Below are 26,169 nucleotides of genomic sequence, written 5' to 3'. Positions count from 1 at the left end.
ATCGCCCAGGCCAGGTTCGAACCCAGCCATCCTCAGCTTCCCAGAGTGTCAGGATTACATGGGTGCAACCTTTCCCCCACAACCACGCAAGAAATAATGGGGATTCAACAGAAATAGATTAAGGTGTGATTGGGACCCGCGGCAGTGTGTCCCTCCAACCAGTAGGACTCGGTGCAATTAGCTGTAGGTGTGGGGGGAACTGAGAAATTCCTGGCTTGAACATCTTGTGTTTTTGTGTTACCCGATTCTGCACCTGGCAACTGCTGATGAGACCTTACTAACCTTTAGTTCTAGAATGGAAATGTACAGCAAAGTGATCGGAAAGGAGTTTCACCTGGGCAATTTGTGGGTTTACATCAACTTCAAACGTTTTAACTATCAAGACCAAAGCAAAACAAAACTGCTCCATTAACTCGTGTTATAGCCCGACAGGTTTGAGGGCGTCATTAGTCTCTGTAGTTTGCTGTGCATTTGAACCAAATTTAATAACAAAGGCTGTGGCAAGAATTAGAGGAGCGGAACTATAGAAAAGGTTTTGAGCCCTCTGTGTAAAATGTATCTAGTCTCAAAGTAGCAGGAAGCAAGGAAGGAAGACTCCTCGGCTGTAGCTCTTTGTCCTGGCCCGGAAGGGAGGGGCCGCCCAGGGAGGCTCCGTGCCCCGCCCCCATCCCATCCAAGCCCCGCCTCCCTCCATGACGCAGCCCCCTCTCCCCGTCACTAGGTTACCCCCCGGGGGTTAGACAAGGCCGCCAAGACGCTGGCCGGCCTGTCGTTGTCCTGCCGGGTTCCTCGACCCATAACCAAGAGCTATGGCTCTGCCGCTGCTGCCGGGCTACAGCTTCAACCGTAATGTGAGTAGCCAGGGCATCTGAAGTCAGTCTACACCCAAGTTTGGGGTTCAGGAGGCCTTGGGGGCGTGGCCATCTCTCTGGATCCTCCCCTTCCTACCCCTTCTGAATTCTAGCCCAGCTGGAGACCTGTGGTTGATTCTTCTATAGGTTGGAAGCCACGGAGCCGGAACTTTACTGTCTCCCCCCCTCTCTGCAGCTGCGGCTGGCTCCTTTTCCTATAGTACATACCTAAGGGTCCTTGTAGGTGGCAGGACACTTAAAGGTAGTTGGTGATAGTTCATTGTGTGCTGTTGCAATGCTTTAAGCACTTCGCATGGTACTGGGTTGCTCCCAGCAGCCCTCTGAACTAGATACTACTTTAATTCTTATTTTATGGAAACTGAGGCACAGTGTCAATTGTGAGGTCTTTGTTTTCTTTTGGTATATATATATATATTTATTTATTTATTGGAGTCAGGGTCTCTTTACGTGGTTCAGGCTAGCTTTCAACTCGCTTACATAGTCCAGGCTGGCCTCAAACTCGGGGATCTTCTTGCCTCAACCTTCTGAGTGCTGGGATTACAGGTATGTGCCGCCATGTGCCTGTTCCTGGTGTTTTAGAGTCAAGGTCTGTTTTTCCCCCGCAACACAACCTGCCTGTACAGCCCAGTAACCTAATAGTTATTCTCTGTACTCTTATGTGAAATAGATATAATTTTGTTATTAATTTGAGAAATATGTTGCCATTAAGGGGGGGGGGGTTGGAGATAGGTAAGGGTTCCAGCAATCTATAAAGATTAGTCCTGTGAGGGCTGGGTACTTAGCTCAGCAGCATAATCGCCTGCCTGTCTAGTGCGAGATCATGAGTTCGATTCCTGGTACAAAAATATTAGCCCTGAATGGTAGAGAGGGATCCAATGGTAGAGGGCCAGATGAAAGCAGAAAACAAAACAAGAACCCTGGCTACTTAGGACAATAAGTGGCGCCTTATTCGAATGTTTATTTAGTCGTACTGGGCTTTTGTTTTTTGAGTTGCCAGTTTGCCCATGCTGCACTTGATTTGTAGTCTCCAACAGTAATCTTTCTGCTTCAGCCTCCCAGAGTGCTAGGATTACAGGTCTGTGCCACCATACCTCGATAATAGCACCTTACTTAAACAACAGCAGAACAATGATTTTGGATTTTGTTTTTCTTGGCTTTGCCAGTTGTATCTGCAGGAGCAGGTAAGTAATACATTGACGGGAGAGAGTTAGATGGAGCCACTCAGTGTATTTGTGTAAACTTCTTAGTTGTTTCAAAAGCAGATGGCAGATTACCTTTATGAATTTTGCACATCGTCTGTGTGTGTTGGTGGCCCTAAAGTACCAGTGTGTTCTGTAGCTTCTGACCCCACATATAGGTTGGTCAGTTCAGCTTTACAAGTGGGATTGTGCATATCTTGGCAACCACAGCCTTGGCTTTAGTAATACAGTCTCTCCTGGTAAGAAAGCCTTCTGAGAGCAAAGCATGGAAGAAGATTCTAGAAGTAAAGAAACATGTTGGGTAAAAGTAATTTTAATAAGAAATGAAAGTAGAGCCTACAGCGTTGGGTTCAGCAACACTTCTGAGCACCCATAACCACCGCCTGCAGTTGTACACTGTTCTCACATGCAGTGATTAAGGGTGGGAAGGAAAAGTGCTTGGAGGAGATGATGTTTAAATCCACAACAGTGCACTGACTGTACGCTTGCTTTTTTTAAACTGTTTTTTAAAATTGTGAAGAATAGCACATACCTCCAAAAATGTTCAATGACGTGATCACAAAATGAACATCATGAAATATAATGTTGCAGGGGATATAGTTTCATGATACCAGTACTGCACAAATCAAACAAATGAACAAACCACCCAGAATATTCAGGACTCCAGAAGTGCCCTCCCTTCTTCCTTAACTAAGGTTGCCTGATTTAGCACATAAAAATATGTGTCCTGAGTATTGCATGGGACTTATTATACTAAAGTATCATTTGTTTATCTGAAATTCTAATTTAATTGTGCATCTTGCATTTTATGTGCCAACTATGACCCTGTTTATTGCCCTTTCCCTGCTCCAGATGTAGCCACTATCCTGGCTTCTATCATTATAATTAAGTTGTGCTTGTTTTTGAAAATTTTGTCCATGGAAATGTATGGTGTTCTTTTGTGAGTGGTTATTATATATACATATATATGTGTGCTCCTTTTTTTTTGAGACAGGATCTTGCTATGTAGTTCAGGCTAGGCTTGAATCGCTCTAGCCCAAGCTGGTCTTGAATTGGTGCGATTCTCCTGTCTCAGGCTCCTGAGCACTGGGATTATAAATGTGTACTACTATCCCCAGTCGGGCACAGGTTCTTTTAGTTCAGTTATGTTTGTGAAATTCGTCCACATGGCTGACTATAGAGGTGTGTAGTGTACATTTTCATTGCTCTGGCAGTGGTCATGAACCTAAGGCATGCATGCTGCAGCCGGCTGTTGTTGAAAGCTCTAAAGCATTCACCATCACTGCTTTGTAGGATTCCATTGTGTGAATACAATATCATCCATAGCTGGCTTGTTTGGTGTTCTTACAAATAGTTTTGCCTTGACTTTTCTTGTTCATGTCTTTTGGTATGATTGGTAGATCCTAAGGTATTCATATGTTCTGCTTTAGTATACAAAGTGATTTTACTAATTTAAATTCCTACCAGCATTTTATTTATATAATTTAGTTATCATTTTACTATCTAAAATTTAATGTTAGTGTTTTAAATTGAGTATTTTGGTCAATGAGTACAGCGCAAGTCTTTTCCACTTTGACTGTGACTTCCATACTTACTAGTCTTCTGAGGATTCTGTTTTACATTGTGCCTACTTGTCACTTGTCTAATTTTCTACAGGTTTGCAGGCCTGTTGTTTTCTTTCTGGCTCTCTCTCTTTTTTTTTTTTGCCTTTTGAGACAGGGTCTTCCTGTGCAGTTCAGGCTGGTCTCTAACTTGCAGTGATCCTTCTGCCTCAGCCTTCTAAGTGCTGGGGTTACAAGTGTATACCACCATGCTTGGCTCAGGCCTATTTCTTATGATTTGTAGGAATGCTGTATATATTTTTGGGTATCTTTTGAGTTGTGGTTGGTCTTTAAATTCTCTTAATTTTTTATTGTTTAGTTGGGTTTGGTGGTGCATGCCTGTAATCTCAGCACTTAAAGGAGGCTGAGGCAGGAGTATCCTTGTGTGTTCAGGACCAGTCTGGGCTACAAAAGGAGTTCAAAGCCAGCCTCAACTGCATAGTAAGACTCTGCCTCAAAAAGCAAAAAAAATTTTTTTTCTTACTTTCTTTTTTATCGATACCAGGGATTGAACTCACGACTGCGTGCTTGTAAGGTAGGCGACGATTTTTTCTTTCTTAAGCAGTTTCAGGTTGCGTTTTCTTTTGTTTGGGGTGCTGGGTGTTAAAGTCAGAACCTGGCATTTTCTCGGCGAGTGCTAGGTTACTGCTTTTTGTCTCTTTTAGAAATACTGTCACCCAGATCATGAAGATATTTCCCATGTTATCTTCCGGAAACTTTGTACTTTTTACCGCTTTCATTTAGATCTAAATCTTAACTAGAATGCATGTGTGTGTGTGTGAAAAGAGGCAGAGGTCAAGTTGTATCTTTTTACTGTGATAGTCTGTTGATTTAGGATTATTATTTTTGGAAAAGGCTATTGTTTTTCTGTTTTGTGCAGAATCATAAATCAGGCATCCATCTATGTGTGCATCTGTTTCTAGATTTATGAGTGCGTTTAAAACATCGACTTATTTAATATTTATTTATTTTATGCTTGAGATCAGTGCAAATGCATGTGAATTGGAGAGTGATGCTATACTTACTAGATATCTTGGGCTGTTATTCAAGAAGTCAGTATTTATTTATTGTTTATCCTAAGATGTGACCAAATTAGATGGCTGCATTTTTTAAATTGTTGTATTTGCTTTGATACTAAATGTGGTATGTGTTGCAAAAATAATAATTTTTTTGAGACAAGGTCTCACTATGCAGTTCAGGCTGGCCTTGAACTCACTTTGTAGCCCAGGCTGGTTTCGAACTCAATCTCTTGAACTCAGTTTCCTAAGTGCTAGGATTACAGGTGTGCATGACCACCCCTGGCCAAAATAATGGAATTTAAAAACTTGTGATTAGTTGAAACATTGAATGCTCTCTGGATTAGAATGGCCAGAAAGTCAGTAAAGCTGTATTTGTCCTTTTATTTTCCCCTGCCCCCAGCCTGATGAATTGAATATGACATGAAAAACTTTGGCTTTGTATAAATAATGTAATTACTTAGCTGTTTGGGTTTAAAATTCTAAAATGAGATAATTTTTACATAAGGAAATGTAAAAGGAACATGTTTTCTTAACTTAGCTGTTAGTAGTCATGAACAATAGATGAATTTCTGTCCACAGCTAGGTAGTATACAACTTCTGCTTCTATCAGTAAAATGTAAGAAGTATTGTGCTAAAATTAGATGTTTTGTATCACTGATGACATTAAAATATTTTGATATGAATTAATTAAAAACCTTAAGGAAAGATTACAACTAAATTTGAAATTTGTCTGTTTTGCAGCACTAGGGACAGAACCCAGGGGCTTCACACTGAGCTACATCTCCAGCCCTTTTTTATTTTGCTAAGGCACTAAATTGCCCAGACTGGGCTTGACTTGGCTGTCTCTAGCCTCAGCCTCCTAGAGTGCTGGATTACAGGCAGTTGTCTGCCACTATGGTTGACTCCTCTTTTTCTAACAGTTTACTGCCAGGTTTGTATTGAGCTAAGGGAATCTTGGGCATATTGTCAAAATGATAGGATAATAGACTTAAAAATGGACTTTTCCAGCCGAAGTTGAAAAATCTTTTGTACAGCATGTTTTGTTTTGCTTGAGACAGAGTCTTGCTTTGTAATTCAGGTTGGTGTTGAATTCATATATAGCACAGACTGGTTTTGAGCTCATGGAGATCCTTCTGCCTCAGCCTCCCCAGTGCTGGGATCACAGGTGTGTGCCACCATGTCTGGTTCCATAGCCTTTTGGACAAAATGAATAAGGAGCAGCTCACTCTTCATCTGCTTTTTAAATTTTTCCCTGTCTTTGTGGTACTGGGGATGAAACTCAGGGGCTCGTGCCTGTGCTTTACCACTAAACTACCATCAAGGAATCCAGGGCCTCCTGCATGCTAGGCAAGTGCTCTACCACTTAGGTACACTTCAGCTTCCATTATTAATTTATAAGAAAGCAAATGCTTTAAAAAGAAAAACTATGTGAATTCATCCAAAAAATAAAGCAGGAATTTAATATATTGTGACTGGCTTTGAAAAAAAATGGGGGTGTTTTAGTTAGGGTTTATAAGGGAAAGGATTAACAAAGAACACATAATTTATAGAATTATTTTATAAAGTCACCCAAAGGATGAAATGCAAACAAATGTGAGAGATCTGTCCACATACTAGAGAGCCAAAGAATCCAGCTGAGAACCTGGATCCCACTGTTGTGTCCTGAATGAGTCCAGCTAAAGATCTAGACACCATAGCAATGTCCTCCATGAGTCCAGCTGGAGGGCTGGAGCCCACAATAATATCTCATGCAAGTCTGTATCAAGATTAGTCGTATTGTTTTTGTTTCTATTTTTTGTTTTGGATGTTTGTTTGTTTTTGAGACAGGGTATCACTATGTTATTCAGGCTGGACTTGAACTTACTGTGCACCCCAGAATGGCCTCTAACTCATTGGTATCTTCCTGCCTCAGCCTTCCAAGTGCTGGCATTACAGGCGTGTGCCACCATTCAGCAGCCAGATTTTTAAGGAGGGAAAAAAAGAGAGAAAAACCCTATAGTAAATTTAGCTTACCCTTGTTTCTTTTTCATGTACTTAAAAAAACTCATGAATCAGCATAATTTGTTTTTGGTAAACAATCTAAGATTGTTATTTCTGTTTTGATCCAAAGTAGGATTGCTTTTTCAGAAAATAGGTTCAGTTGATGTAATTTAAATGAAGGCATAGGTCTATGTTAGTTAAGCTGTTTGTAATATGAAAATATGATAATAATGTTAAATAGTAAAGTTACTAAAACCATTCAACAAGGCATTATGAATAAAAATACAACCCATGATACAGTTTTATGTAGGATTTAAGAATTAAATCTTTGTCCAGGTGTGATAACACATGCTTGTAATCCCAGTACTTAGGAGGCTGAGGCAGGAGGATTGCTGGGAGTTCAAGGCCAGCCTGAACTGCAGAGTAAAACCCTGTCTGAAAAAGAAGCCCCCCAAAAAAGAATTAAATTTTTTTCAACTCACTAATTTGATGAAGTTCAAATGGAGGAAATTCCAAAATTATAATCTTGGTTTCCTCAGAGACATATATATATTTTTTTTTCAAAAAGTAAAAATAATAAAATTTATCTCCTTTATGAAACTTATGCTTGTGTTTTGCCATATAGAAATTCAATTCTGGATGAAACTTGAGATAAATATTTACAGATTTCATTTTTAGCTGAAATGAGATTTCTGGCCTTTCCCATACCGTTAAACAAAGAAGGCTTTGCTTATGCACACCAGAAGCTGAAAACTGCCGCAAAGCAGCCATTGCTTTCCTATGAATGGCAGGACACTTGACTTCAACATAAATTCTGAGCTGGCCATATGGTAGATGTGTGCTGAATTTGATGAGAAATTACCCAGCTCACACTTCCATTTTGCATTCCCACCTGTAATGAAGGAGAGTTCTTGTTACTCTGAATCCTTGGGAGAATTGGAATTGGCACTGTGTTGGATTTTAGCCATTTTAATAAATGTATAGTGTGTCTTAATTTTGATTTTTATTTCCCTAATGGCTGTGATATTCAGCATCTTTTTATGGGCTTCTTTATAATTTGTATATCTCCTTTGGTAAAATCTCTGTTCATGTCTTTTACTCATTTTTAATTGAGTTATTTTTTTACTGTTGAGTTTGAGAGTTTTGAATAATATATTCTATAAACAAGTCCATTGTGAGATATGTGGGCTGCAAATATTTTCTCCCAGCCTATGGCTTGAATTTTTATTCTCTCAAAACAAGGATACAAAATGTGTGTATATTTTTAAAAATAAAATACAATATGAATTCAAGCTGATATTTCATGCAAATCATGATTTTGGTGTTTTAATGTATCTTTGATTTTATATTTATCTTTTACTTACATAGAAAATGTTGACTCACAAGATGTTAGCATACTTGTGTTTTATTTTATCATTAATAAATATAAATCCATACAATAGTTTTTGGATTCATAATGATATGATCAATTAGAGTTTTAAAAAATAGTTTAAGTTTTTTTGTAGTTTTTTCTGTTTTGTGATTATATCCCACTAGGAATGTACCATCACATTTCTGGGTTTTAATTACATTTAAATGACTGTTGGGAGTATAATGAAGTCATCAACTTGATACTCAGTTTCATTGTACTTGTTTTTCTTTTGGCCTTTTTGAGACAGAGTCTCTCACTACAGGCTTCCCCTGAACTCGCTTTGTGTCCCAGGCTGGCCTCAAACTCACAGCAGTCTTCCTGCTCAGTCTCCTGAGTGTTGAGATTGCAGATGTACGCAGCTGTACTTTCTTTTTTTGAGACAAGGTCTCACTATGCACATCACACTGGTTTTGAAGTCATTATGTAAGTTCAGGTTGGCCTCTTGTCTTGGCCTCCCTAGTACTAGGATTACAGGCATGTGCTACCACACCTAGTTTATTTCATTGTACTTTTGATTCTGTTTTTTATTGTTTCCTTCCTTATTGGGGATGAACCCGGCCTTTTGTTCAGTTTTTTCATTTTGAGAGAGGGTCTCACTAAGTTTCCCTGACTGGCCTTGAACTTCATGATGCTTCTATCTTGACCTCCCTAATTACACACATTAGGGGAATGCATATACTTTCAATTATTAATTTAAAATTTTGTTTTATTATAATGTAAAACATTTGTATGCTGTTAAAGTCAAATCTGCAAAGTGAGATACCGTACTTGCAGAGAGGGCTAGCTTTTATCCCTGCCTCCATAATCTTCCTTCCCTACAGCCCCCAGTCCACCCCTTTATTTAGTCTTGGCTTCTCCTTCCTCTCCCCTCCTCTTTTTGTTTGTTTTTTGGAGACAGAGTCTCACTCTGTAGTCTAGGTTGGTTTCAGACTTGCGGGATACTCTATCCTCGTGCCAGGCTCCGGGTTTTTTTTTTCTTTTTTCTTTTTTTTTTTTGAGAGAGTCTTGTTAATGTAGTTCTAGCTGGCTCTGAACTCATCATGTAGCCCAGGTTGGCCTTGAACCTGTGAGCCTCTTACTTCAGCCTCCCGAGTGCTGGGATTACAGACATGTGCTACCATACTTGTTCTTTCTTTTTGGTTTTTCAAATAACAAATTAGTAAATATATTTGCATGCTTTCCTTTATTAAATAAATGGTGGCATACTCTGTACATTTGCTTACATCTTGTTTCTTTTCACTTGAACAGTAGACCTTGGAAGTCATTTCATGATGGTATATACTGTGCAACTATTTCTCATTTCCTTTCACAGCTACAGGGCTACTCTGTTGTGTACACTTGCAGTTGTTTATTTGGCCCATCTTCTTTTGATGTACAGTTATATTACTTCCAGTCTTTTGCTGTTACAAACAGTGCTGCAGTACATTACAAAAGTTATTCTCCAAAACACATCATCAAAAAGTAAAAATGAAGCCAACCTGTAGTGTGAGAGAAAATATTTGTAAGGCATATATCTGATAAAAGACTTAGATCAGGGATATATTAAAAAAACCTCTCAAACTTAACCATAAAGGGAAAATAATCCAGTTAAAAATGGGAAAGGGTCTAAATAGACATTTCTCCAAAGAAAGTATATAAATAGATTGCTATTTAGAAATATATAAATAGCATTAAAAGATGCTTAACGTCTTTACTCATTGGAGACGTGCAAATTTCACATCCGTTTTGACGGTAAAACAAAAGACACTGAAAATACTAAGTGTTGACAAGACTGTAGAGAGAACCCTCTTCCACTGCTGCTGAGAATATGAAGTGGTGCTGCCTTGGTGGAAATCAGTCTGGCAGTTCCTCAGCTGGTTAAACGAGTTACTGATATATGCTACAACAGTCCTAGGCATACACCCAAGAGAAAAAGCAGACGTCCACACAAAAATGTGTACAGGAATATCCATGACAGTATTGTTTGTCCCTATTTTTTTTTTTCCAGTGTCGGGGTTGTGCATGCTGAGTGCGGGCTCTATCATTGAACCATACCGCCATGGTGGGCAAAAGTGGAAGCAATGCAGGTTCATTGACGAATGAATAAACAAAATGTGCTTTATATATTCAATGGAATATTATCCTACTATAAAAAGAAGTTAAGCACTGATACATATTAGAACATGGTTGAACTTCAAAGGCATTGTTTTTTGGGTTTTTTTTTTTTTTTTTTTTTTTTTGGTATCAGGGATTGAACTCACGACCGTGTGCTTGCCAGGCAGGTGCTTATGCTGCTGAGCTAAATCCCCTGCCCTTCAAAGTCATTGTTAATAACAATCTTCAAAGGTCACATTTTATATGATCCCTTTTATGAGAGTGGAGTAGTGGTTGTTGTACAGCCATGCTGTGGAAGGAAGTGATGACTACGGATAAGCACAGGGTTTCTTTTGGGGCTGATGAAAGCACTCTAACATTATTGTGAACCACAAGTCTAATTTTACTAAAATCCATGATTCATACATTTTGAATGGGTGAATTTTATGATACATATATTGTATCTTAATAATACTTTTTTTTAAAAAAAATAACGCTATTGATGTGATTTGAGTATTTTCCAGAGGCTCATGTGATAAAAGCTTGGTCCTTAAAGCTATGGAGCCTGTGGGCCAAATAAACCTTTTCTCTTATAAATTGATGACCTCAGTGATAGGTTTTTCCTCATGTACAGCTCCCCTTGGCGCTGGACAGTGTGCCCCCTTGTGTTCTTTTTGTAAACTCACAAGTCAAACCTCCTGAGTCAAAGGCTCCTCCCACCTACTGTCTATAAGTCATTCTGCCAACCCCTTTAGCTCTGCCTCTGTTAAATTCCAAATAAAAAAGCCGGAAGCATTTCCTGAAGCTTCTGAAGGGTGCCAGGGTCTCTTCAGCAGCCCTATGTTACCTCAGTAAAGGCCTATTTTCCTTCCTCCTGTTGTCTCGCCAGGATCCTCCCACCTCAGCCTCCCAAGTGCTGGGATTCTAGGCGTGAGCCACCACGCCCGGCAACAGGATCATTTTGATTTAAAGAATTCTGTTACTTTTTTCCCTGTAACTACTGAGCCATCTTTGAAATCACATTATTTTAGGCTGGGCCAACTCTTGAAGCTGCTATTCATACTTCGGAAATTATACAGTACTATGTTGTTACCCTAAATGTTAATTTGAGGCCATGTGTGGTGGCACACGCCTGTAATACCGGCTCTCGCCTATAATCCGAGCACTTGGGAGGCCAAGGCAGGGGGACTGCATAGTTGTTTAAGATCCTGTCTTAAAAAGACCTCCCCAAAGTTTATTTGAAGATCAGATAATTTATTTTTTACTTTTTGGACACAAGATCTTGCTTTGTGGTGTAGGCTGACCTTTTGAACTCAATTATGTAGCCCATGTTGGCCTTGATCTCACAGCAATCCTCCTGCCTCAGCCTCTCCAGTACTGTGATTACAGTTGCGTCCACCACACCTAATTTGGAGACCAGAAATTGAAGAGCTGCTTTCCTTTACATAACAAAAATCAAATTTATACCTAACTTTGGTCACTTTGAATTATGTAATGAAGTTTAAATGTCTTGTCACCTAGGATACATTTGACTGTATTTAAATACCTGATGAACAGTTATGAAGGCCAGGTTCATTCTTTCATGTTGTAAGAACCCTGGAATATGTAGCAGCTTTATGTTTAGACAGTGGCTGATGAAAGTTGTTAAAGGGCTCAGGCTCTTTTTATCTATTTTGCCATCTTCAGAATATTGGCTTGAGACTTCATTGCTGCAAAAATGGTTGCCTCAATTCCAGTCATCACAAGTACTTTCAACTACGTTAGAATGGATAGGCAGAGAGGGAGGGTGGAATAGTTCTTACACAGTAAAACAAAACGGGTCCTAGTAACCCCTCATCAGACTCCTTCCTTCTATTTTATATGCTGATATTGAGTCATATGGCTATCCTTTGCTACAAGGGGTGCTGGAAAGTCATACAGATTTTTCTCCATCTACTTTTGGAGGTGAGAAAGAGAAATGGGGTTTATTGACTGTTGGGGCTGGGTGTGATGGTGCACATCTGTAGTCTCAGCGCTTGGGAGGCTGAGACTGGAGGATTGCTGTGAGTTTGAGGCCAGCCTGGGCTATGAAGTGAGTTCAAAGCCAGCCTGAACTGCATAGCAAAACCATCTCAAAAGACAAAAAAAAAAAAAAAAAAACCACAATCATTTAAAAAAATTGATTGCTAGGAGCCAACAAACTTTGTGTGCCGTACTGATAGAGGGGAATGAAACTCCCAACTTATTATATGTCTGGTACAAGTTTGTGTTCTCTAAATTCAAAGAATGAAGTTTAGGAACAATGGAAGTTGAGGACAAAAATATATTTACTGAGAGAAAGAAAGCTTCTGCCTGAGGGACAGAAGGGGTCCCTAGCAGGTTGCCAGGGACTCGGTCTTTTCTATGGACTTTTATAGAGTAAAATCATGGGGTGAATTGGGTTCAAGGTGGGAAAAAAGGGGACTCGCGAGGTGGGCAGAACTGTGGTTAACCAGTAAGATTAATTGCTCAGGTAAAATTGATTAAATCAGGACCAAATACAAGTGAGTTACATAGAAAGCAGGCATTCTACAGAGCAGTGACTCTTCTGCTTGGGGGTTTAGATGGTAACTCCTGACTTCCTCAGGGTGATAGAGAACTATTTAGAATACCAATCCTTAGGATATGGGTGTATTTGTTTATTTTTTGTTTTGAGTCCTGGCCCGCAGCAGGAGGTGTCTGTCTCCTCCACTGTTGCAAGGTATCGGACCTTCTGTACTGGCTCCTTGGAGAGCGTAGCCCTGTCTCACTGCCTACAGTATTTCTTATTAACTCAGCTGCCTGTAACAATACCAGCCACAGACTTAATACCTGTGATGTGAGTCAGGGTGCTCTCCTCAGCCTAGCATTCCTTTCTTAAATTTTTTTTTCTCTGTGTTGTAAAATTATACAAGTAACACATGTAAAGAGCATTGTTGTAATGGAGTTCAACCAACATTGTAATATTGTTCTTTATGTGATGGAAAACAAGCCCAATACTCCCATTAAAGCAGCATGTGCATTGTCCTCTGAATGTACTTTGGCCTTTTCCATTTGGTTCTTAGTTTGTTGTCCCCTTGCTAGACAGCAACCACGTGTGTCTTCCTCCTCCCATGAAGACCCCAACCTTCCCTCCAAATTGTCTCTCAGCCCTCTCTTTGCTAAAGCCTTCCCTGTTCACCTCAGTAACAGATGTCTCTCATCATCTCTTCTGTTGCTAGAACTGAATATCAGAGACTCAGTAATTTATTTTTTATTTTTAATTAAAATTTAGTAGTATCTGTCGAGTCTGGTAACTTGAAAGCAATTGCTTTCTTATAGTTCTGCAGACTGAGAAGTTTAAGGGCCTGACCCCCTGCTGACCTTGTCTAACCCCTCCACTTCTCAAAGGCCTCGCCCCCAAGTGCCAACATAGGAGCTTTCCCTGACAGTTCTTAGCACCATCTCTGCCCAAACCCAAAGGCTCATGTTGTTCAGACCCTTCACTTCCTGCCTTATTTCCTGTGCTGTGCAAATGTGCGTGTGGCTGTCAGCTCACTGAGAAACCATGAACGACTGTTCTGTGGGTCCCCTCCTCACATAAGAGGCCCCGACTAGGGGACTGTCCATTGTCCATTGTCCTCCTCTACCTGCAGCTGCTGTGGCTCAAAACTAACTGTGACAAACACAGCGTGGGAGAGTCTTCTTTGAAATTAGCTTCTCGCTGCTGTTCTCCACTGCTGCTATAGAACAAAATAATTCTTATTTTAGCAACAGCAGATATAAAGGAGAAAGTCATTTGCTTTTGAGGCTTAAATAAGCTATAAGGCTCTTAGGATGCTTGGCTTATACAAAGCTGCTGGGGCAGGATGAAGATGTCACTTTGCAAGTTGTGACTCAAAGCTTCTCTGTGGCCTGTTGTGCCATGCTGAGGAACATTTCTGTCTTCCTTGTCGGCATCCTGTTTGGCTTTTTCTGGAAGCAGCAGATTTTTTTATGTGTTCATCAGTGAGGACTCCTTGGGAGGTCAGCCTCTGTAACAATAGGATTCCATATATGCTAATAGTGGGAAAGCAAAGGTATTTCATGAGCCATTTCCAGGGGAGTCTGTTCTGTTTGCCAGGTGCAGAAAGGGCAGAGGCAACTTCTTAAGGGGAAGGGGTACTCAAAGCAAAGGGAAGTGAGAGATGAGCATTGTTACTTTCTCTGCCCAGGCCCCAGGTGCTCTGATTCACTGTGCACTTCCATTGTGACAAAGTGACCAGCCTGTCTATTTGAAAAACATATTCTTTGCTTTCCTAATGACATATTTAGCATCCAAACAGTGAGCATTGTTGAAATTGTTACTTTTTAGGGGTCTCTCAGGCCAATTACGTGGTTTTAATGTTAATGTTACTTTGACTGTGTCCTGAAATCACAGTCATGCTTATTATTTATTTATTTATTATGTTTTGAGACAGGGCTTTGCCATGTAGTTCAGGCTGGTCTTGAACTCATTATTTAGTCCTGGCTGGCCTTGAATTTGCAGCAAACCTGCCTAGGCCTTCTGAGTGCTAAGACCACACCCAGCCCACAGTCACATTTAAAGTAAGGTTTAAAAGTTTTGATTTTCCTTTTCTGTTTTCTATCTGTATTTATTTCTTTTGTCTTACTTCAAGATGACCCTTTGTTATCCATTACCACTTGGTAATTGGAACAGATTGCTGTATCATATTGCAGCAGAAATGTTTTATCATTTATAGGACTATTTCTATATCATTTTTGTTATTTAGTCTTTTATTGTTCACCTGTGTTTGTCTTCATAACTAGCACTTTATTAAGAAACCACCTTCATGGAACCTCCGTAACCAGGGAAAGTGGGATACAGAGGTCCTGTATAACCTTCATCCAATTTCTCCAATGATAACATCTTGCAAAATTATAATATTGTGATACTATAGGCATTTTTTTTTCAAAAAACAGGTGTAGTTTCAGCTGGTCTTGAACTCACTGTAGCCTAGGCTGGCCTAAAATTCACATCAATCCTCCTACCTCAGCCTCCCAAGTGCTGGTATTACAAGTGTGTGCCTCCGGCCCTGCATAATCAGTATATAGACATTTATGTAAACTACCCATCTTAACTCAGATTTTCCTAGTTTTATTTGTACTCACTTGTGTGTGTCTGTGCATATGTTTGCATTTCATCCCTTGGAAAGATACTACCTCGAGTTGGGCATAATTCTAGCAATTTCTAGGTTGAGGCAGGGGATTCATGGTGAGTTTGAGGCCAGCCTGGGCTACATGGTGAGTTCAAAGCTAGCCTATACTATCCTGTCTCAGCCAAAAAAAATATATCTATATATCTAGATATATATCACTTCAGTTCTTCCTGAAGCACTTTTATAAGCATATCCTACCAATTTGCCACCCTGTGCCATCCCTAACTTCTGGAAATTACTAATCTGACCTTGATTTCTAAAATATTTCAAAAATGTTACAGATGTGACAGGACACACAGATAATGCCAGCACTCTAGAGAAGGCTGATAGGACAATTGTTAGTTCAAGCCTAGTCCGGCACAACTTAGCAACTTAGTGAGACCTTGTCACACAGTTAAAAAAAAAATTAATAATTTATGTACCTTTTGGAATTGTTTTTTACTTGTCAGAATTCCCTGCAGTTTTATCCAAGTTGTTTCATAAACCAGTTGTTAACTCACTTTTATTGCTCAGTTGTATTCCATGTACCACAGTGTCTATATTTATTTGCCTACTGAAGGACAGCTAGGCTATTCCTAGGTTTTAGCTGTTATGATTAAAGCTCCTTTGAGTATTCATGTAGAGGGAGGTTTTCATGTGATGAAAAGGATAAAGGCCCAAGAATAAAATTGCTGGCTTATAAGATAATCATGCATTGGATTTTATAAAAAAAACATTAAACCAGTTTCGCGAGCACATTCCCATGTCACATGCCCAGCAGCAATGCACCTTGGTCAGTGTTTAGGGTTAACCATTTTTCACTTGAGCTGTGTGCTCAGTGTGTAGTGATTTGTTTTTCTCGTGAGTTTAATTGCCATTTCTCTGATGGTTAATGAGTTGAACATCTTATGTTTATTTGCCATCTGTGTATCTACCTTAGTGAGATGCCTGCCTTTTGCCTATTTGTAATTGAATTGTGTTTTTAATGTTTAGTTTGGAGAATTATCCATTTTAGATACTAGTCCTCTGAGTTGTGGTTTGTGTATATTTTTCTCCCAGTTGGTAGCTTGTCTTTTTATCCTATTAACACTGTCTTTTGTACAGCAAAAATTTCTAATTTTGAGGAGGTCCAGTTTGCCAAGTTTTCCTTTTGTTGACTGTGCTTTTTTGTGTTCTGTCGAAGAACTTTCTGTTTAGGCTTAGATTCTAAAGTTGGTTTCTGTTTTGTTTTTTTAATTTTTTTTGTCTTTTTTCAGACAGGGTCTCACTATGCAGTTCAGGCTGGCCTTGAGCTTACTTTGTGGCCTAGGCTGGTCTCCACCTTGGCAGCATTCCTCCTGCCTCAGCCTCCCAAGCGCAGGAATTACAGACATGAACCACCAGCTTTAAAAAAAGTTTTTTAAAAATAGATTTACAATTAAGTCTGTGATACATTTTTAGTTAATTTTTGTATAAAGTATAACATTTAGGTTGTGGTTAATTTTTTGACCTATGGACGCCCAATTGCTGCTACAGTGTTTGTTGAAAAGGCTATCCTTCATTGAATGGCTTTTTCATTTTTGTGAAGGCTCCTTTGAGCATATTCATGTGGGTGTTCATCTGGGTTTTCTGTTCTGTTCCATTGATTTATGTGTCTTTTCCTCTGCAAATGCCACACTTTTGTATTATTATAGCTGAATAGTAAACGTTAATCTCGGGGTCAGTGGTTTCTCACAATTTATTTTTCTTTGTCAAGGTTTTTCTTTGTCTTCCTCATTTTTCCCACATTGTGCTCCCCACCTTCCTTCCTGTGGTCCCAAGGCAGCAGCTGCAGCTCCAGCCATCATGCATACCTCTCAAGGAAAGAAGAGGGAGATGAATGGCAGCATCTTCTATAACCGTCCCTTGACTCAACAGTATAAAAACCTTTTCTAGGGTTACAGAACAGAGTTCTGAAAGATGCTGAGGAAACAACTGCAGAGTGAAGCTTTTTCTGGAGTTTTTAATTGGAGACTGAGAAAGGAGAAGAAATTTGGCAATGGAAGTACAAGTCAGCTACAAGAAGCCAGTGAGCTTAACTGACTTTCGGGGAAGGTTTTGGAATTCTCGATTGATTGATGCCCTTAGTTGAATTATTTAGAGAAAAAAAAAACCCAGAGTCTTGAGGAAGGTGGCTGTACATTTCTCTAGATCTTAATGATTTAAATTTTATTTTCCACTCTGTTGACTGAAACACATTATTAAATATATGAAATTGCTGTTATTTTGAATTGATGGGTAAGAATCACAGCAAACGCAGCATTTCCAAGTTAGGTTTGGAAAGAGGAAAATTAGCTTAAAAATGTTTGAGGTTTTCGTTGACATACTTTTTTATTTGCACATTTGGGCTTATTTTTAGAGTGATTTCACTTTATTAATAAGTAATGATAGCTTTCACGCTCTCATGATCTCAAGCTCTAAGATCCTACTTTACCTGAGGCAATTTCATTATTTTCTCTAGGAGGTTCACAGTATCTGCTGAATGACTTTTTCTTCTCCATAGATGTGTAGAAAAGAGGAAAAGAGAAAATGAGATTCTAAAATAAATATATGAAGGGGCGGGGGTACCTCACACTCTTCTTGGAACAGAAACTAGTCTAGAAGTTGACCAAGCAGACATAGCTGAGAATGATAGTTTTAGATAATTTTTGTATTTATTTTTATTTTTAAATTCTTTTTTGGTCAAGGTAATTCTATATAAAATTTCCCATTTACCTTGAAAAGTAGTTAGAAAAATAAATATTAAACATTATCTGCCTCTCTTCAACTCCCACATTTCCAGCAACTGATTATTACTGTAGAGGATTTCTAGGGCGCTCTCTTGTAATACCTACTCTGCTTTTAAGGGATTGACTCTAGATCCAATTACCTGAAGTAGTTCTTCCCTTCTAGGGCATGATAGTCATCTTTGCTATTATATTTGTCAAAAGCAAAACAACAACAAACTCCCCCCCCCAACCCTTCCAAACCCTAATTAAGTCCTGTTAAGTTACCTAAGTGGTCTATTCCTCTTCTCCAAGGGGGTACAAAGAATGTGAGATCTAAGGCTAGGGGTTCAGACTTCAGATTTGCATCCTGGATTCACCATTTGCATTAGTTGAGTCATCTTAATGAAATGAAATTCTACTTCAGAATCCTCATTTCTAAAATGTAGATAATGATGTGACATAGTCAGATTTCCTCTGAGAATTTGGTATTTGATGCTTCTGAAGTACTTCTCACCATGCTGTGCTTTTTAGCTATTGTGGCTATAGAAATGACATTCACATCTGCAGAGCTAGTGAGCTGTCAGGATTGTGCCAAGCTCCTTGTTCTTGCTTTTGCACACCATCTGGGTTTTGGTGTACAGTGAGAAAGAAATGAGAGACTTCGATGTGCCGGTGCCCTCAAAGATTGCAAGTGGGTCAGGAACCCCTCATGCTCATCTGTGACTGTTCCCTGCTTCTCCTTTTGGGTTAGTTTTCCTTTCCTTTCTTTCTTTGATCTTTTTTGAGGAAGGGTTTCATTATATGGTTCAGGTTGGTCTTGAGCTTACTTTGTAGCCCAGGCTGGCCTCAAACTAGCAGGTGACCCTCCTGTCTCAGCCTCCCGAGTGCTGGGATTACAGGCATGTGTACCACTCCCTGCTTAGTTTTCTGGTATCTATAGTCCTTTGGTAATTTACTGATTGTGAGATTGTTTCTGTCTAGAACACTGCTGCTCTTAAAGGGCTTCCTCTGTTATTATTGTTTATGAATTCATTATGTTCTGTGTTCTAAGTACTGTATATGATTCTGGTGATACAAGTAGGAGTCTTGGGGCAAATACACAAATGTTTAAAGCCACAGTGGCCTTTAAGACTTCATTAGGTCTGTTCAGGAAAAGAATGTTCTGCCTCTCACAGCCAGGGAAGACTTCAGTGGAGGTGACGGTTAGACAATCTTTTATTTATTTCTTACATTTTTCCGGAGCTTGGGTTATTTTAAGGAAATTATAAATACTAGAAACCCAAGAGTTTTGATTTGCAATGCTTTACCCAAAGCTATTAAAAAAGACATATGGCTCACAAGATATTTTTGTCCCTGGGGCTGCTGAAATGGTTCTCATCAAGGTCACTGCAGTGTCCGTGTTGTCAAATCAGGTGTCATGCCTAAAGCCTGTCTTCTTTTGACTTTTCAGCAGCATTTGACCCCAGTAATTGTGACTTCCTTCCTCAGTTGCTTCCTTTACAATTACTGAGACACAAACATCTGGTTTTCTCCCCTACTCACCAGCTACTCTTTTTTTTTTAGTTCTCTTTGTTAAATCTACCCCCCACAATTTCTTTACAGTGGAATATTTTTGAGCTCAGTATGGGACTTCTTGTCTGCACCATAGCATCATTGACTTTCCTACTGTAGCCTTGACCAGTGGCCGTCCACTGAAGGATGTGGCCTCTTACCTGAATGTGAGACTCGCATATCTTGCCTGCTGGCCCGCATCTCCGCTTGCTTCTCTGAGTAATATCACCACCTCAACGTGTCCGAAATAGAACTGACTCCTGGGTCTGCTTCCTCCGTCCAAAACTCATGTAGGTTCCCCCAACACTGTTCCTTGTCTCCCAACACTCACTGCAGCCTTCTAATTGCTCAGGCGAAAAGATGGGAGTTGTTAACAACTCATCTTTTCCTACACCCTATAGCTAATACATCAGGAAGTCATTTTTTATTCTTCAAAATATAGCCAGATTTGATCCTCTTCACTTTTTTACCTCTATTACTTTGGTCTTGGCCACCACTGTTTTCTGCCTCTACTATAGTTATACAACAGTGATCGTTTTACTGGATTTTGAGGTGCTGAAGTCTCCTTCTGATGATGATTTCTAGGTTCTTTCTGTTCTGAATAATTCAACCAAATAGGCATAACTGGTGGAAAACTTTCACATTTATTAATTAAAGATTGGGGAAAAAATGGGCACTGCAGAGTGAACTTAGGCCAAGCAAAAGGAGGAAACAATAAAAACACACCCTACAGTAGGGCAAGCACCTATGAAGAGCTGACAGCACATACTTAATGGTGACTGTCCCTCTTGTGTATGACCAAGGTGGCATCATGTCCAGTCAGCCTGTCAAAAAGCTCCTTGAGTTCTCGTGAGTCTTCACACAGGGCTTAGAGCTAATTATTTTGCACATGTGTCCCAGGAGCCTGTCCTGTCTTCCTTTCCTAGCTAGTTTTAGCCACTTCCTATGTGGCTGCCTTAGGCTTTGTATCCTCTGCTTGAAACAAACCTCACTGACCTTTTAGGCCTATGCCTGTGGCCCCTGTGTACTCTGTTCACCTCACATGTCATGCTCAGGGCCCCCAGGCCTGTGGAGAGCTAGAAGAATGTGGGGGTCCTGCAAGGCAGGGCCCAGCAGGGGAGCCTCACAGCCGGCTGTTAGTGACTGTAGCGGCTGTTAGTGACTGTGGCGTTCTGTGCCCTGACTTGTGAAGGGGTGGATAGGAGGGAGTGAAGTCAGGCGCAGAAGCAGGACCAGGGACTGATGGAAGCCTGGCCTTCTGTGAAGTAAGAACTAAAGATGTTGAGTGTTTGGGAGGCTGACTCAGGAGGATCGCTGTAAAGCCAGCCTGAACTCCATCCTGAAACCCTGTCTCAAAAAGACAGAAAAAAAAGAGTAAGTGTCTTCATGCTCTAGAGAAAGGAGCCCAGAGGAGGAAGGGGTGAAGGATGTTAGCCACTGGGCCAGAGACAAAGCAAACCACTACTGCAGTCAGGAGCTGGGTAGCTGTGGAGATTGTAAATGCACTGCGGTCCTCCCGCTTTGCTTAGTTGTGTGGTTTCCTGCTCCATCAATCCCTCTTCTCGTCTGCTCTCTCCAGCTCCGGGGCATGCTTGCTGCCCCCCCCCCCCCCCCCCCCCGCAATCCTGTGTCTTTTTTGTTGTTTTCTTTCTGGGCTTCTGAACACTGTCAAGGGTCCTAAGGTCACATTGCTTTCCAGATCACTATTTTTCTCTCTATCCCAACTCTTGCCCTTTTCCTATATGCTTAAACTGATGTACTTCTGTGACATTTGTATCGTGGACTCGGACCACCAAAGTTCGTTAATGTGTGTGCTGCCATTGAGATTTGAGAGCGCCGTGTCTGACCCACCAGACCCATTATGTAGTACGTAATATCTCTCTGCAAATTGAACCACTTAGAACTAAAATGTATTTAAAAGGGAAATGGCATATCTGTACCATAAATGGAGGCCATACTACTTAATCTAAGTGGGAAATCATGGTAAGAGAAAAAGCATGAAAAGAAAAAGATTTCAGTTATGATGCCTAGAAAAAGTTGGGAGTCAGACTGAGGGTGTAATTTAGGATTAGAGCTCTTGCCCAGCCTGCACAGGCCCTGGGTTCAATTCCCAGTACTGGAAAAACAAACAAACAAATGCATGCAATGAGTCTAAGACCTTTTTTGTTTTTTTTTTCCCATTAGTAGGTATTGAAGCCAGGCCCTTGCACTGCGCTACATCCCCAACCCTTTTTATGTTTTTAATTTCAAGACAGAGTCTCACTAAGTTGCCCTGGCTGGCCTTGAACTTGGTGAACCTCTTGCTCAGCCTTCTGAATAGCTCTGATTACAGCTCAGCACCGCTGACCACTACCACCACGCCTGGCTTGTTTTCTTTTTGATAGACATGTGTTCAGGAGGGGGAACCCTTAATTAAGTGAATGCCATTAAATTGGGACCTATCCTTTCCTGCTCAAAAGGGAAAGGTTAGAGAAGAATGAACTTGCCAGTTCTCTCTGTTGTTTCTGCAATAACACACACCTAGCGAGTGGCTCAGACATTTATGTGCAAGGATTCTTCCTGTTTCTTTTTGTGGTGCTAGGGGTAGAACCTGGAGACTAGGTACATGCTGAGCAAACACTCTGCCACTGAGCCATAGATTTTTAGCTTATTGGCCTACTGTGTGTGATTTTTATCAAGTTCTTCACGATCTTTCTGTTAACATGTGGTAGTGGCTGCTTCACAGGCCTTTACACTTCAGATTGTCCCCTTTGAACCTACTTTGCTGGCTCCTGAGGACTCTGTTTTCAGATGTACTTTCTCATCCTGTCCCTTAATACCTTGGGAAAGTTTAATTACTCCTTGTTGCCTGTTGTTTTGTTCTGTTTTGTTTTGTTGAGCTAGGGTCTTTCTACATAGCCCAGGCTGGCCTTGAACTCACAACAATCCTCCTGCCTCAGCCTCCTGAGTGCTGGGATGACAGGTTTTCACTGGAGTTTTATGGGCTTCCTGTCTGTATAGCAATGTGTTACACAGTGAGATAGCACATAAAAAGAAGAAATGTATACCATAGTCCCAGAGTTAAACAACATTTATCAGACTGGGTGTGCAGTTCCATGCAAGAGCACTTTGCTAGCATATTTGAGCCCCTGGATTTCCATTCCCAGCACTACAAAGAGAACCCTAGGAAGCAAATTTTTTAAAATAAGGTACTATGTTGTCTTTTTGTGTTTTCAAGAATGATCTCCTGGGGCAGGGGAGTTTAGCTCAGTGGTGTAAGCACCTGCTTGGCAAACTCGAGGTCCTGAGTTCAATCTCCGGTACAAAAAAAAAAAAAAAAAAAAAAAAAAGAATGATCTTCAGGCCTGGGGATATAGTTCAGTGGTAGAGTGGTTTGCTTTTTTTTTTTTTTTAATTGGTACCTGGGATCGAACTCACAACCATGTGCTTGCAAGACAGGTGCCTATGCTGGTGAGCTAAATTCCCAGCCTGGAAATATTAATTTTCAATAAATTGAGCTATGAATTTTTAAAATCAGTACCAGGGATCAAACTCACCACCTTGTGCTTGCAAGGCAGGTACTTAGGCTGCTGAGCTAAATCCCCAGCCCTGGTAGAGTGCTTGTTTGGTATACTCAGGGCCCTGGGTTCCAAAAAGAGTCACCTAAACTGAGAGCAGTGGCATGCACTTAAAGTTCCAGCTGTTAGGGAGGAAAGGCTGGAGGATTACTGGAGCCCCGGAGTTTGGGGCAATCCTGAGCAACATAGTTAGATCCTGTTTCTTTAAAAAAAATTCTGTTATCTAGTTGGAGAGATAAAATGGACATGGATGTGTGTCCATTGTGGTATATGCATGTGACAGAGAGCTAGTGGGTAAGCAGGAGCCTCGTGATCCTGCCCATCCTTGGGCATGGTATTTATTAAGCTCATTTGAGGTTTATGAATCTTACACCAGCTGTTTGTTCCTCTAATTGGGGTAAAATCTACATAACATAAAATTACTTTTTCTTTCATTTTTTTGAGACAGGGTTTCACTATGTAGTTCAGGCTGGCCTTGAACTTACTTTGTAGCCCAGACTGACCTGGAACTTGTAGCATTTCTCCTGCCTCAGCTTCCCGAGTACTGGGATTACAGGTGTGCACCACCATGCCAGGCCCTTAAAATTACTATTTAAACCACTTGAAGTATGTAATTCAGTTGCATTTAGTACATTCACACTGCTGTACAGCTGCCATGACTGAAGAAAAAGTTTCTCACTGCAAAGGAAACCCCATGTCTGTTAGCATCTCTTTATTACCTCTTCTTAGCCCCTGACAATCACTAATCTTTCTGTTTCTGTGAGTTTCCTTCTTTGGATGCTTAATAGAACTGGAATCTCAGAATATGTGACCTTTTACATCTGGCTTTTTTCATTTAACATAATGTTTTCAAGGTTCATTCATGTTACAGCATGCATTGATACTTCATTCTTTTTGACACATTCTTTTTGATGGCAGAATAATATTCTTTTGCATGGCTAGACCAAATTTTTTCTTTTATTTTGAGACAGGGTCTTACTATGTAGTTAAGGACTACATATATAGCCCTGGCTGGTCTTGAACTTAAAGCACTCCTCCTGCCTTAGCCTTCTGAGTGTTGGTCTTACGGGGGTTTGCCACCAAACCTACCTATGTATAGTTATTTTGTATACTTGTTATTGTATCCTGTACTAGGAATATTATATAATCTTGAATTTGCTCATTATTCCCATACATTATCCATAAATAATGTTTTTGAATATTTCATTCTTTATGTAGAATTGCCACATTTTCTGTGCTTTTCTACCTACTTTTTACTTGCCATATTTTGAGATTTGTCTATATTGACACATGTAATTTTTGACCCCTCTTTTAATACTATTTGTATAAGGAGTGCACACTCAAGGTATTTTTCCTGCAGTTGGCAGGCATTTTGATTATTTACTGTTCATCTCTCTTTTTTTTTTTTGGCACCGGGGATAGGGCTCACGTCCTTATACTTGCCAGGCAGGCGCTTATGCTGCTGAGCTAAATCCGCTGCTTGTTCGTCACTCTTGCAAACACTGCAGGAGCAGATAATTTCATACCCAGTCCTCATGCTGAGGGGCAAGAGACTTAGGAGTCAGCTTGCCATGCCATGGGACATAACATTCCTGTCACTTTTCTCTGTCTCAAGTGGCAGCCCTACTTGCCTTTTCCCCGCAGTACATGAGAGGTGATCTTGGCCCACATGCTCTACAGTGCTTGGTGACTTTATCTATGCTTTCTCCTCTCTGGTGTTTGATTAGAGGATGTCAGCTCCGAGGAGTTCCTGTTACATTTCTTTGCTTTTTTCTTTTTTTTTTTTTTTTTTTGTAATTGAAACTGGGGATGGAACTCGTGACCTTGCACTTGCCAAGCAGGCGCTTATACTGCTGAGCTAAATCCCAGGCTGTTACATTTATTTTAATGAAGACAAAAATTTTTTTTCTGTTTCAGTGAAAGTAATATTCAAATTTCAGTGGAAAAGTTACATTTTTGCTATGGACTAGAGGAATGTTTTTTTCTTCTGGTCGTGTGCTTGGCACAGACACAGGAAGGCCCAGTTAATAAGCTGATGTTCTCAATGTTCACTTGATGTTGAAATGAATTTAAAGTGGGACATAATCTTACGGATAACTACCAGTCATTATGATTTGGTACTGCATATGCATTTTGTGGTAGAAGAAGGAAATTCTGGGAACATGTGTTTACATTTGAGACAGCTACGAGTCAGAAAGAGTAACTGGCCATTTTGTGTTGTTCACAGGCGGGAAAGGAGAAGTTCCATAAATCCCAACATTGGGGCTTTTGCAACAATGTTAGAATGCTGGTGAGTGAAGAGAAGCCTGGAATAGGTGGAGAACCTCTTCTTGGGCAACAAGTGAAGAGTAAATACAGCACATATCCGAAAGGAGAAGGAAATGATGGACCCTCTTGGGTGGTGTTTGATAGACAGGTAAGTCATATGCATTGCAATTTTAAAGTTTGACATGGAGATTTGAGAAAATTAGAGTCTTCAATGTAAATGTTAAAGCTAGTTTTTCATTTTCTTTTTGGCTTTTATACTTACTATCATAGTGTTTGTTCCCTTTTTTATTTTATTATTTATTTATGTATTTTTGAGATACGCTCTCGTTATATAGTTCATACTGCTCCTGAACTCACTATGGGCCCCAGGCTGGCCTCAAACTCCAGGTGATCCTCCTGCCTCAGCCTCCTGAGTGCTGGCATTACAGTCATATGCCACCATAGCCCAGCCAGCACGTTGCTTTTAAATATATCTTCATTATGGGATGGCAAAATCAAGCTCACTAGCATATGGATTACCTTGCATACTTACTGAGATGAGAACAATTAAAATCTGCTCTCAGCAATTTTGACTTTAAAAAGTATTGCTATTAGCGCAAGTCACCATGCTGTACAATAAAGCTCTTGAACTAATTCCTCCTAACTGAAGTTTTATATGCTTTGACCTAGACTGCTTCTTGGCTTGCCTTAGGGCCTCTTCATTGATTGGAAGGTGCCAAATAGCCATCTTTCCAGGTTAATGCTTAATAGCCTGTCTTT

The 26,169-nt window shown here is 40.2% G+C and overlaps 1 protein-coding gene across 3 annotated transcripts in view; it reads left to right on the top strand.

Annotated features, from left to right (window-relative positions):
* Window positions 1–717: 717 nt before the first annotated feature.
* The window catches only part of Efhc2 (EF-hand domain containing 2), a 174,973-nt gene continuing 149,521 nt past the window's right edge, over window positions 718–26,169 (top strand). For 2 of the 3 annotated variants that reach the window (XM_063245750.1, XM_063245748.1), the window contains exons 1-2: window positions 718–851; window positions 25,370–25,558. In XM_063245750.1, coding sequence (XP_063101820.1) covers window positions 810–851; window positions 25,370–25,558 — 231 coding nt within the window. In that variant the 5' untranslated portion in view covers window positions 718–809. Of the gene's footprint in view, window positions 852–918; window positions 1,416–25,369; window positions 25,559–26,169 lie in introns of those variants that run through there. The other variant, XM_063245749.1, reaches the window with a different exon arrangement.

Source organism: Cavia porcellus, unplaced genomic scaffold, assembly GCF_034190915.1.
Source record: "Cavia porcellus strain 051 isolate PalLab524CR breed Dunkin Hartley unplaced genomic scaffold, mCavPor4.1 scaffold_3, whole genome shotgun sequence".
Taxonomy (NCBI): Eukaryota; Metazoa; Chordata; class Mammalia; order Rodentia; family Caviidae; genus Cavia; species Cavia porcellus.
The sequence above is the reverse complement of the archived record's forward strand: the minus strand, read 5'-3'. Positions and strand labels throughout refer to the sequence as shown.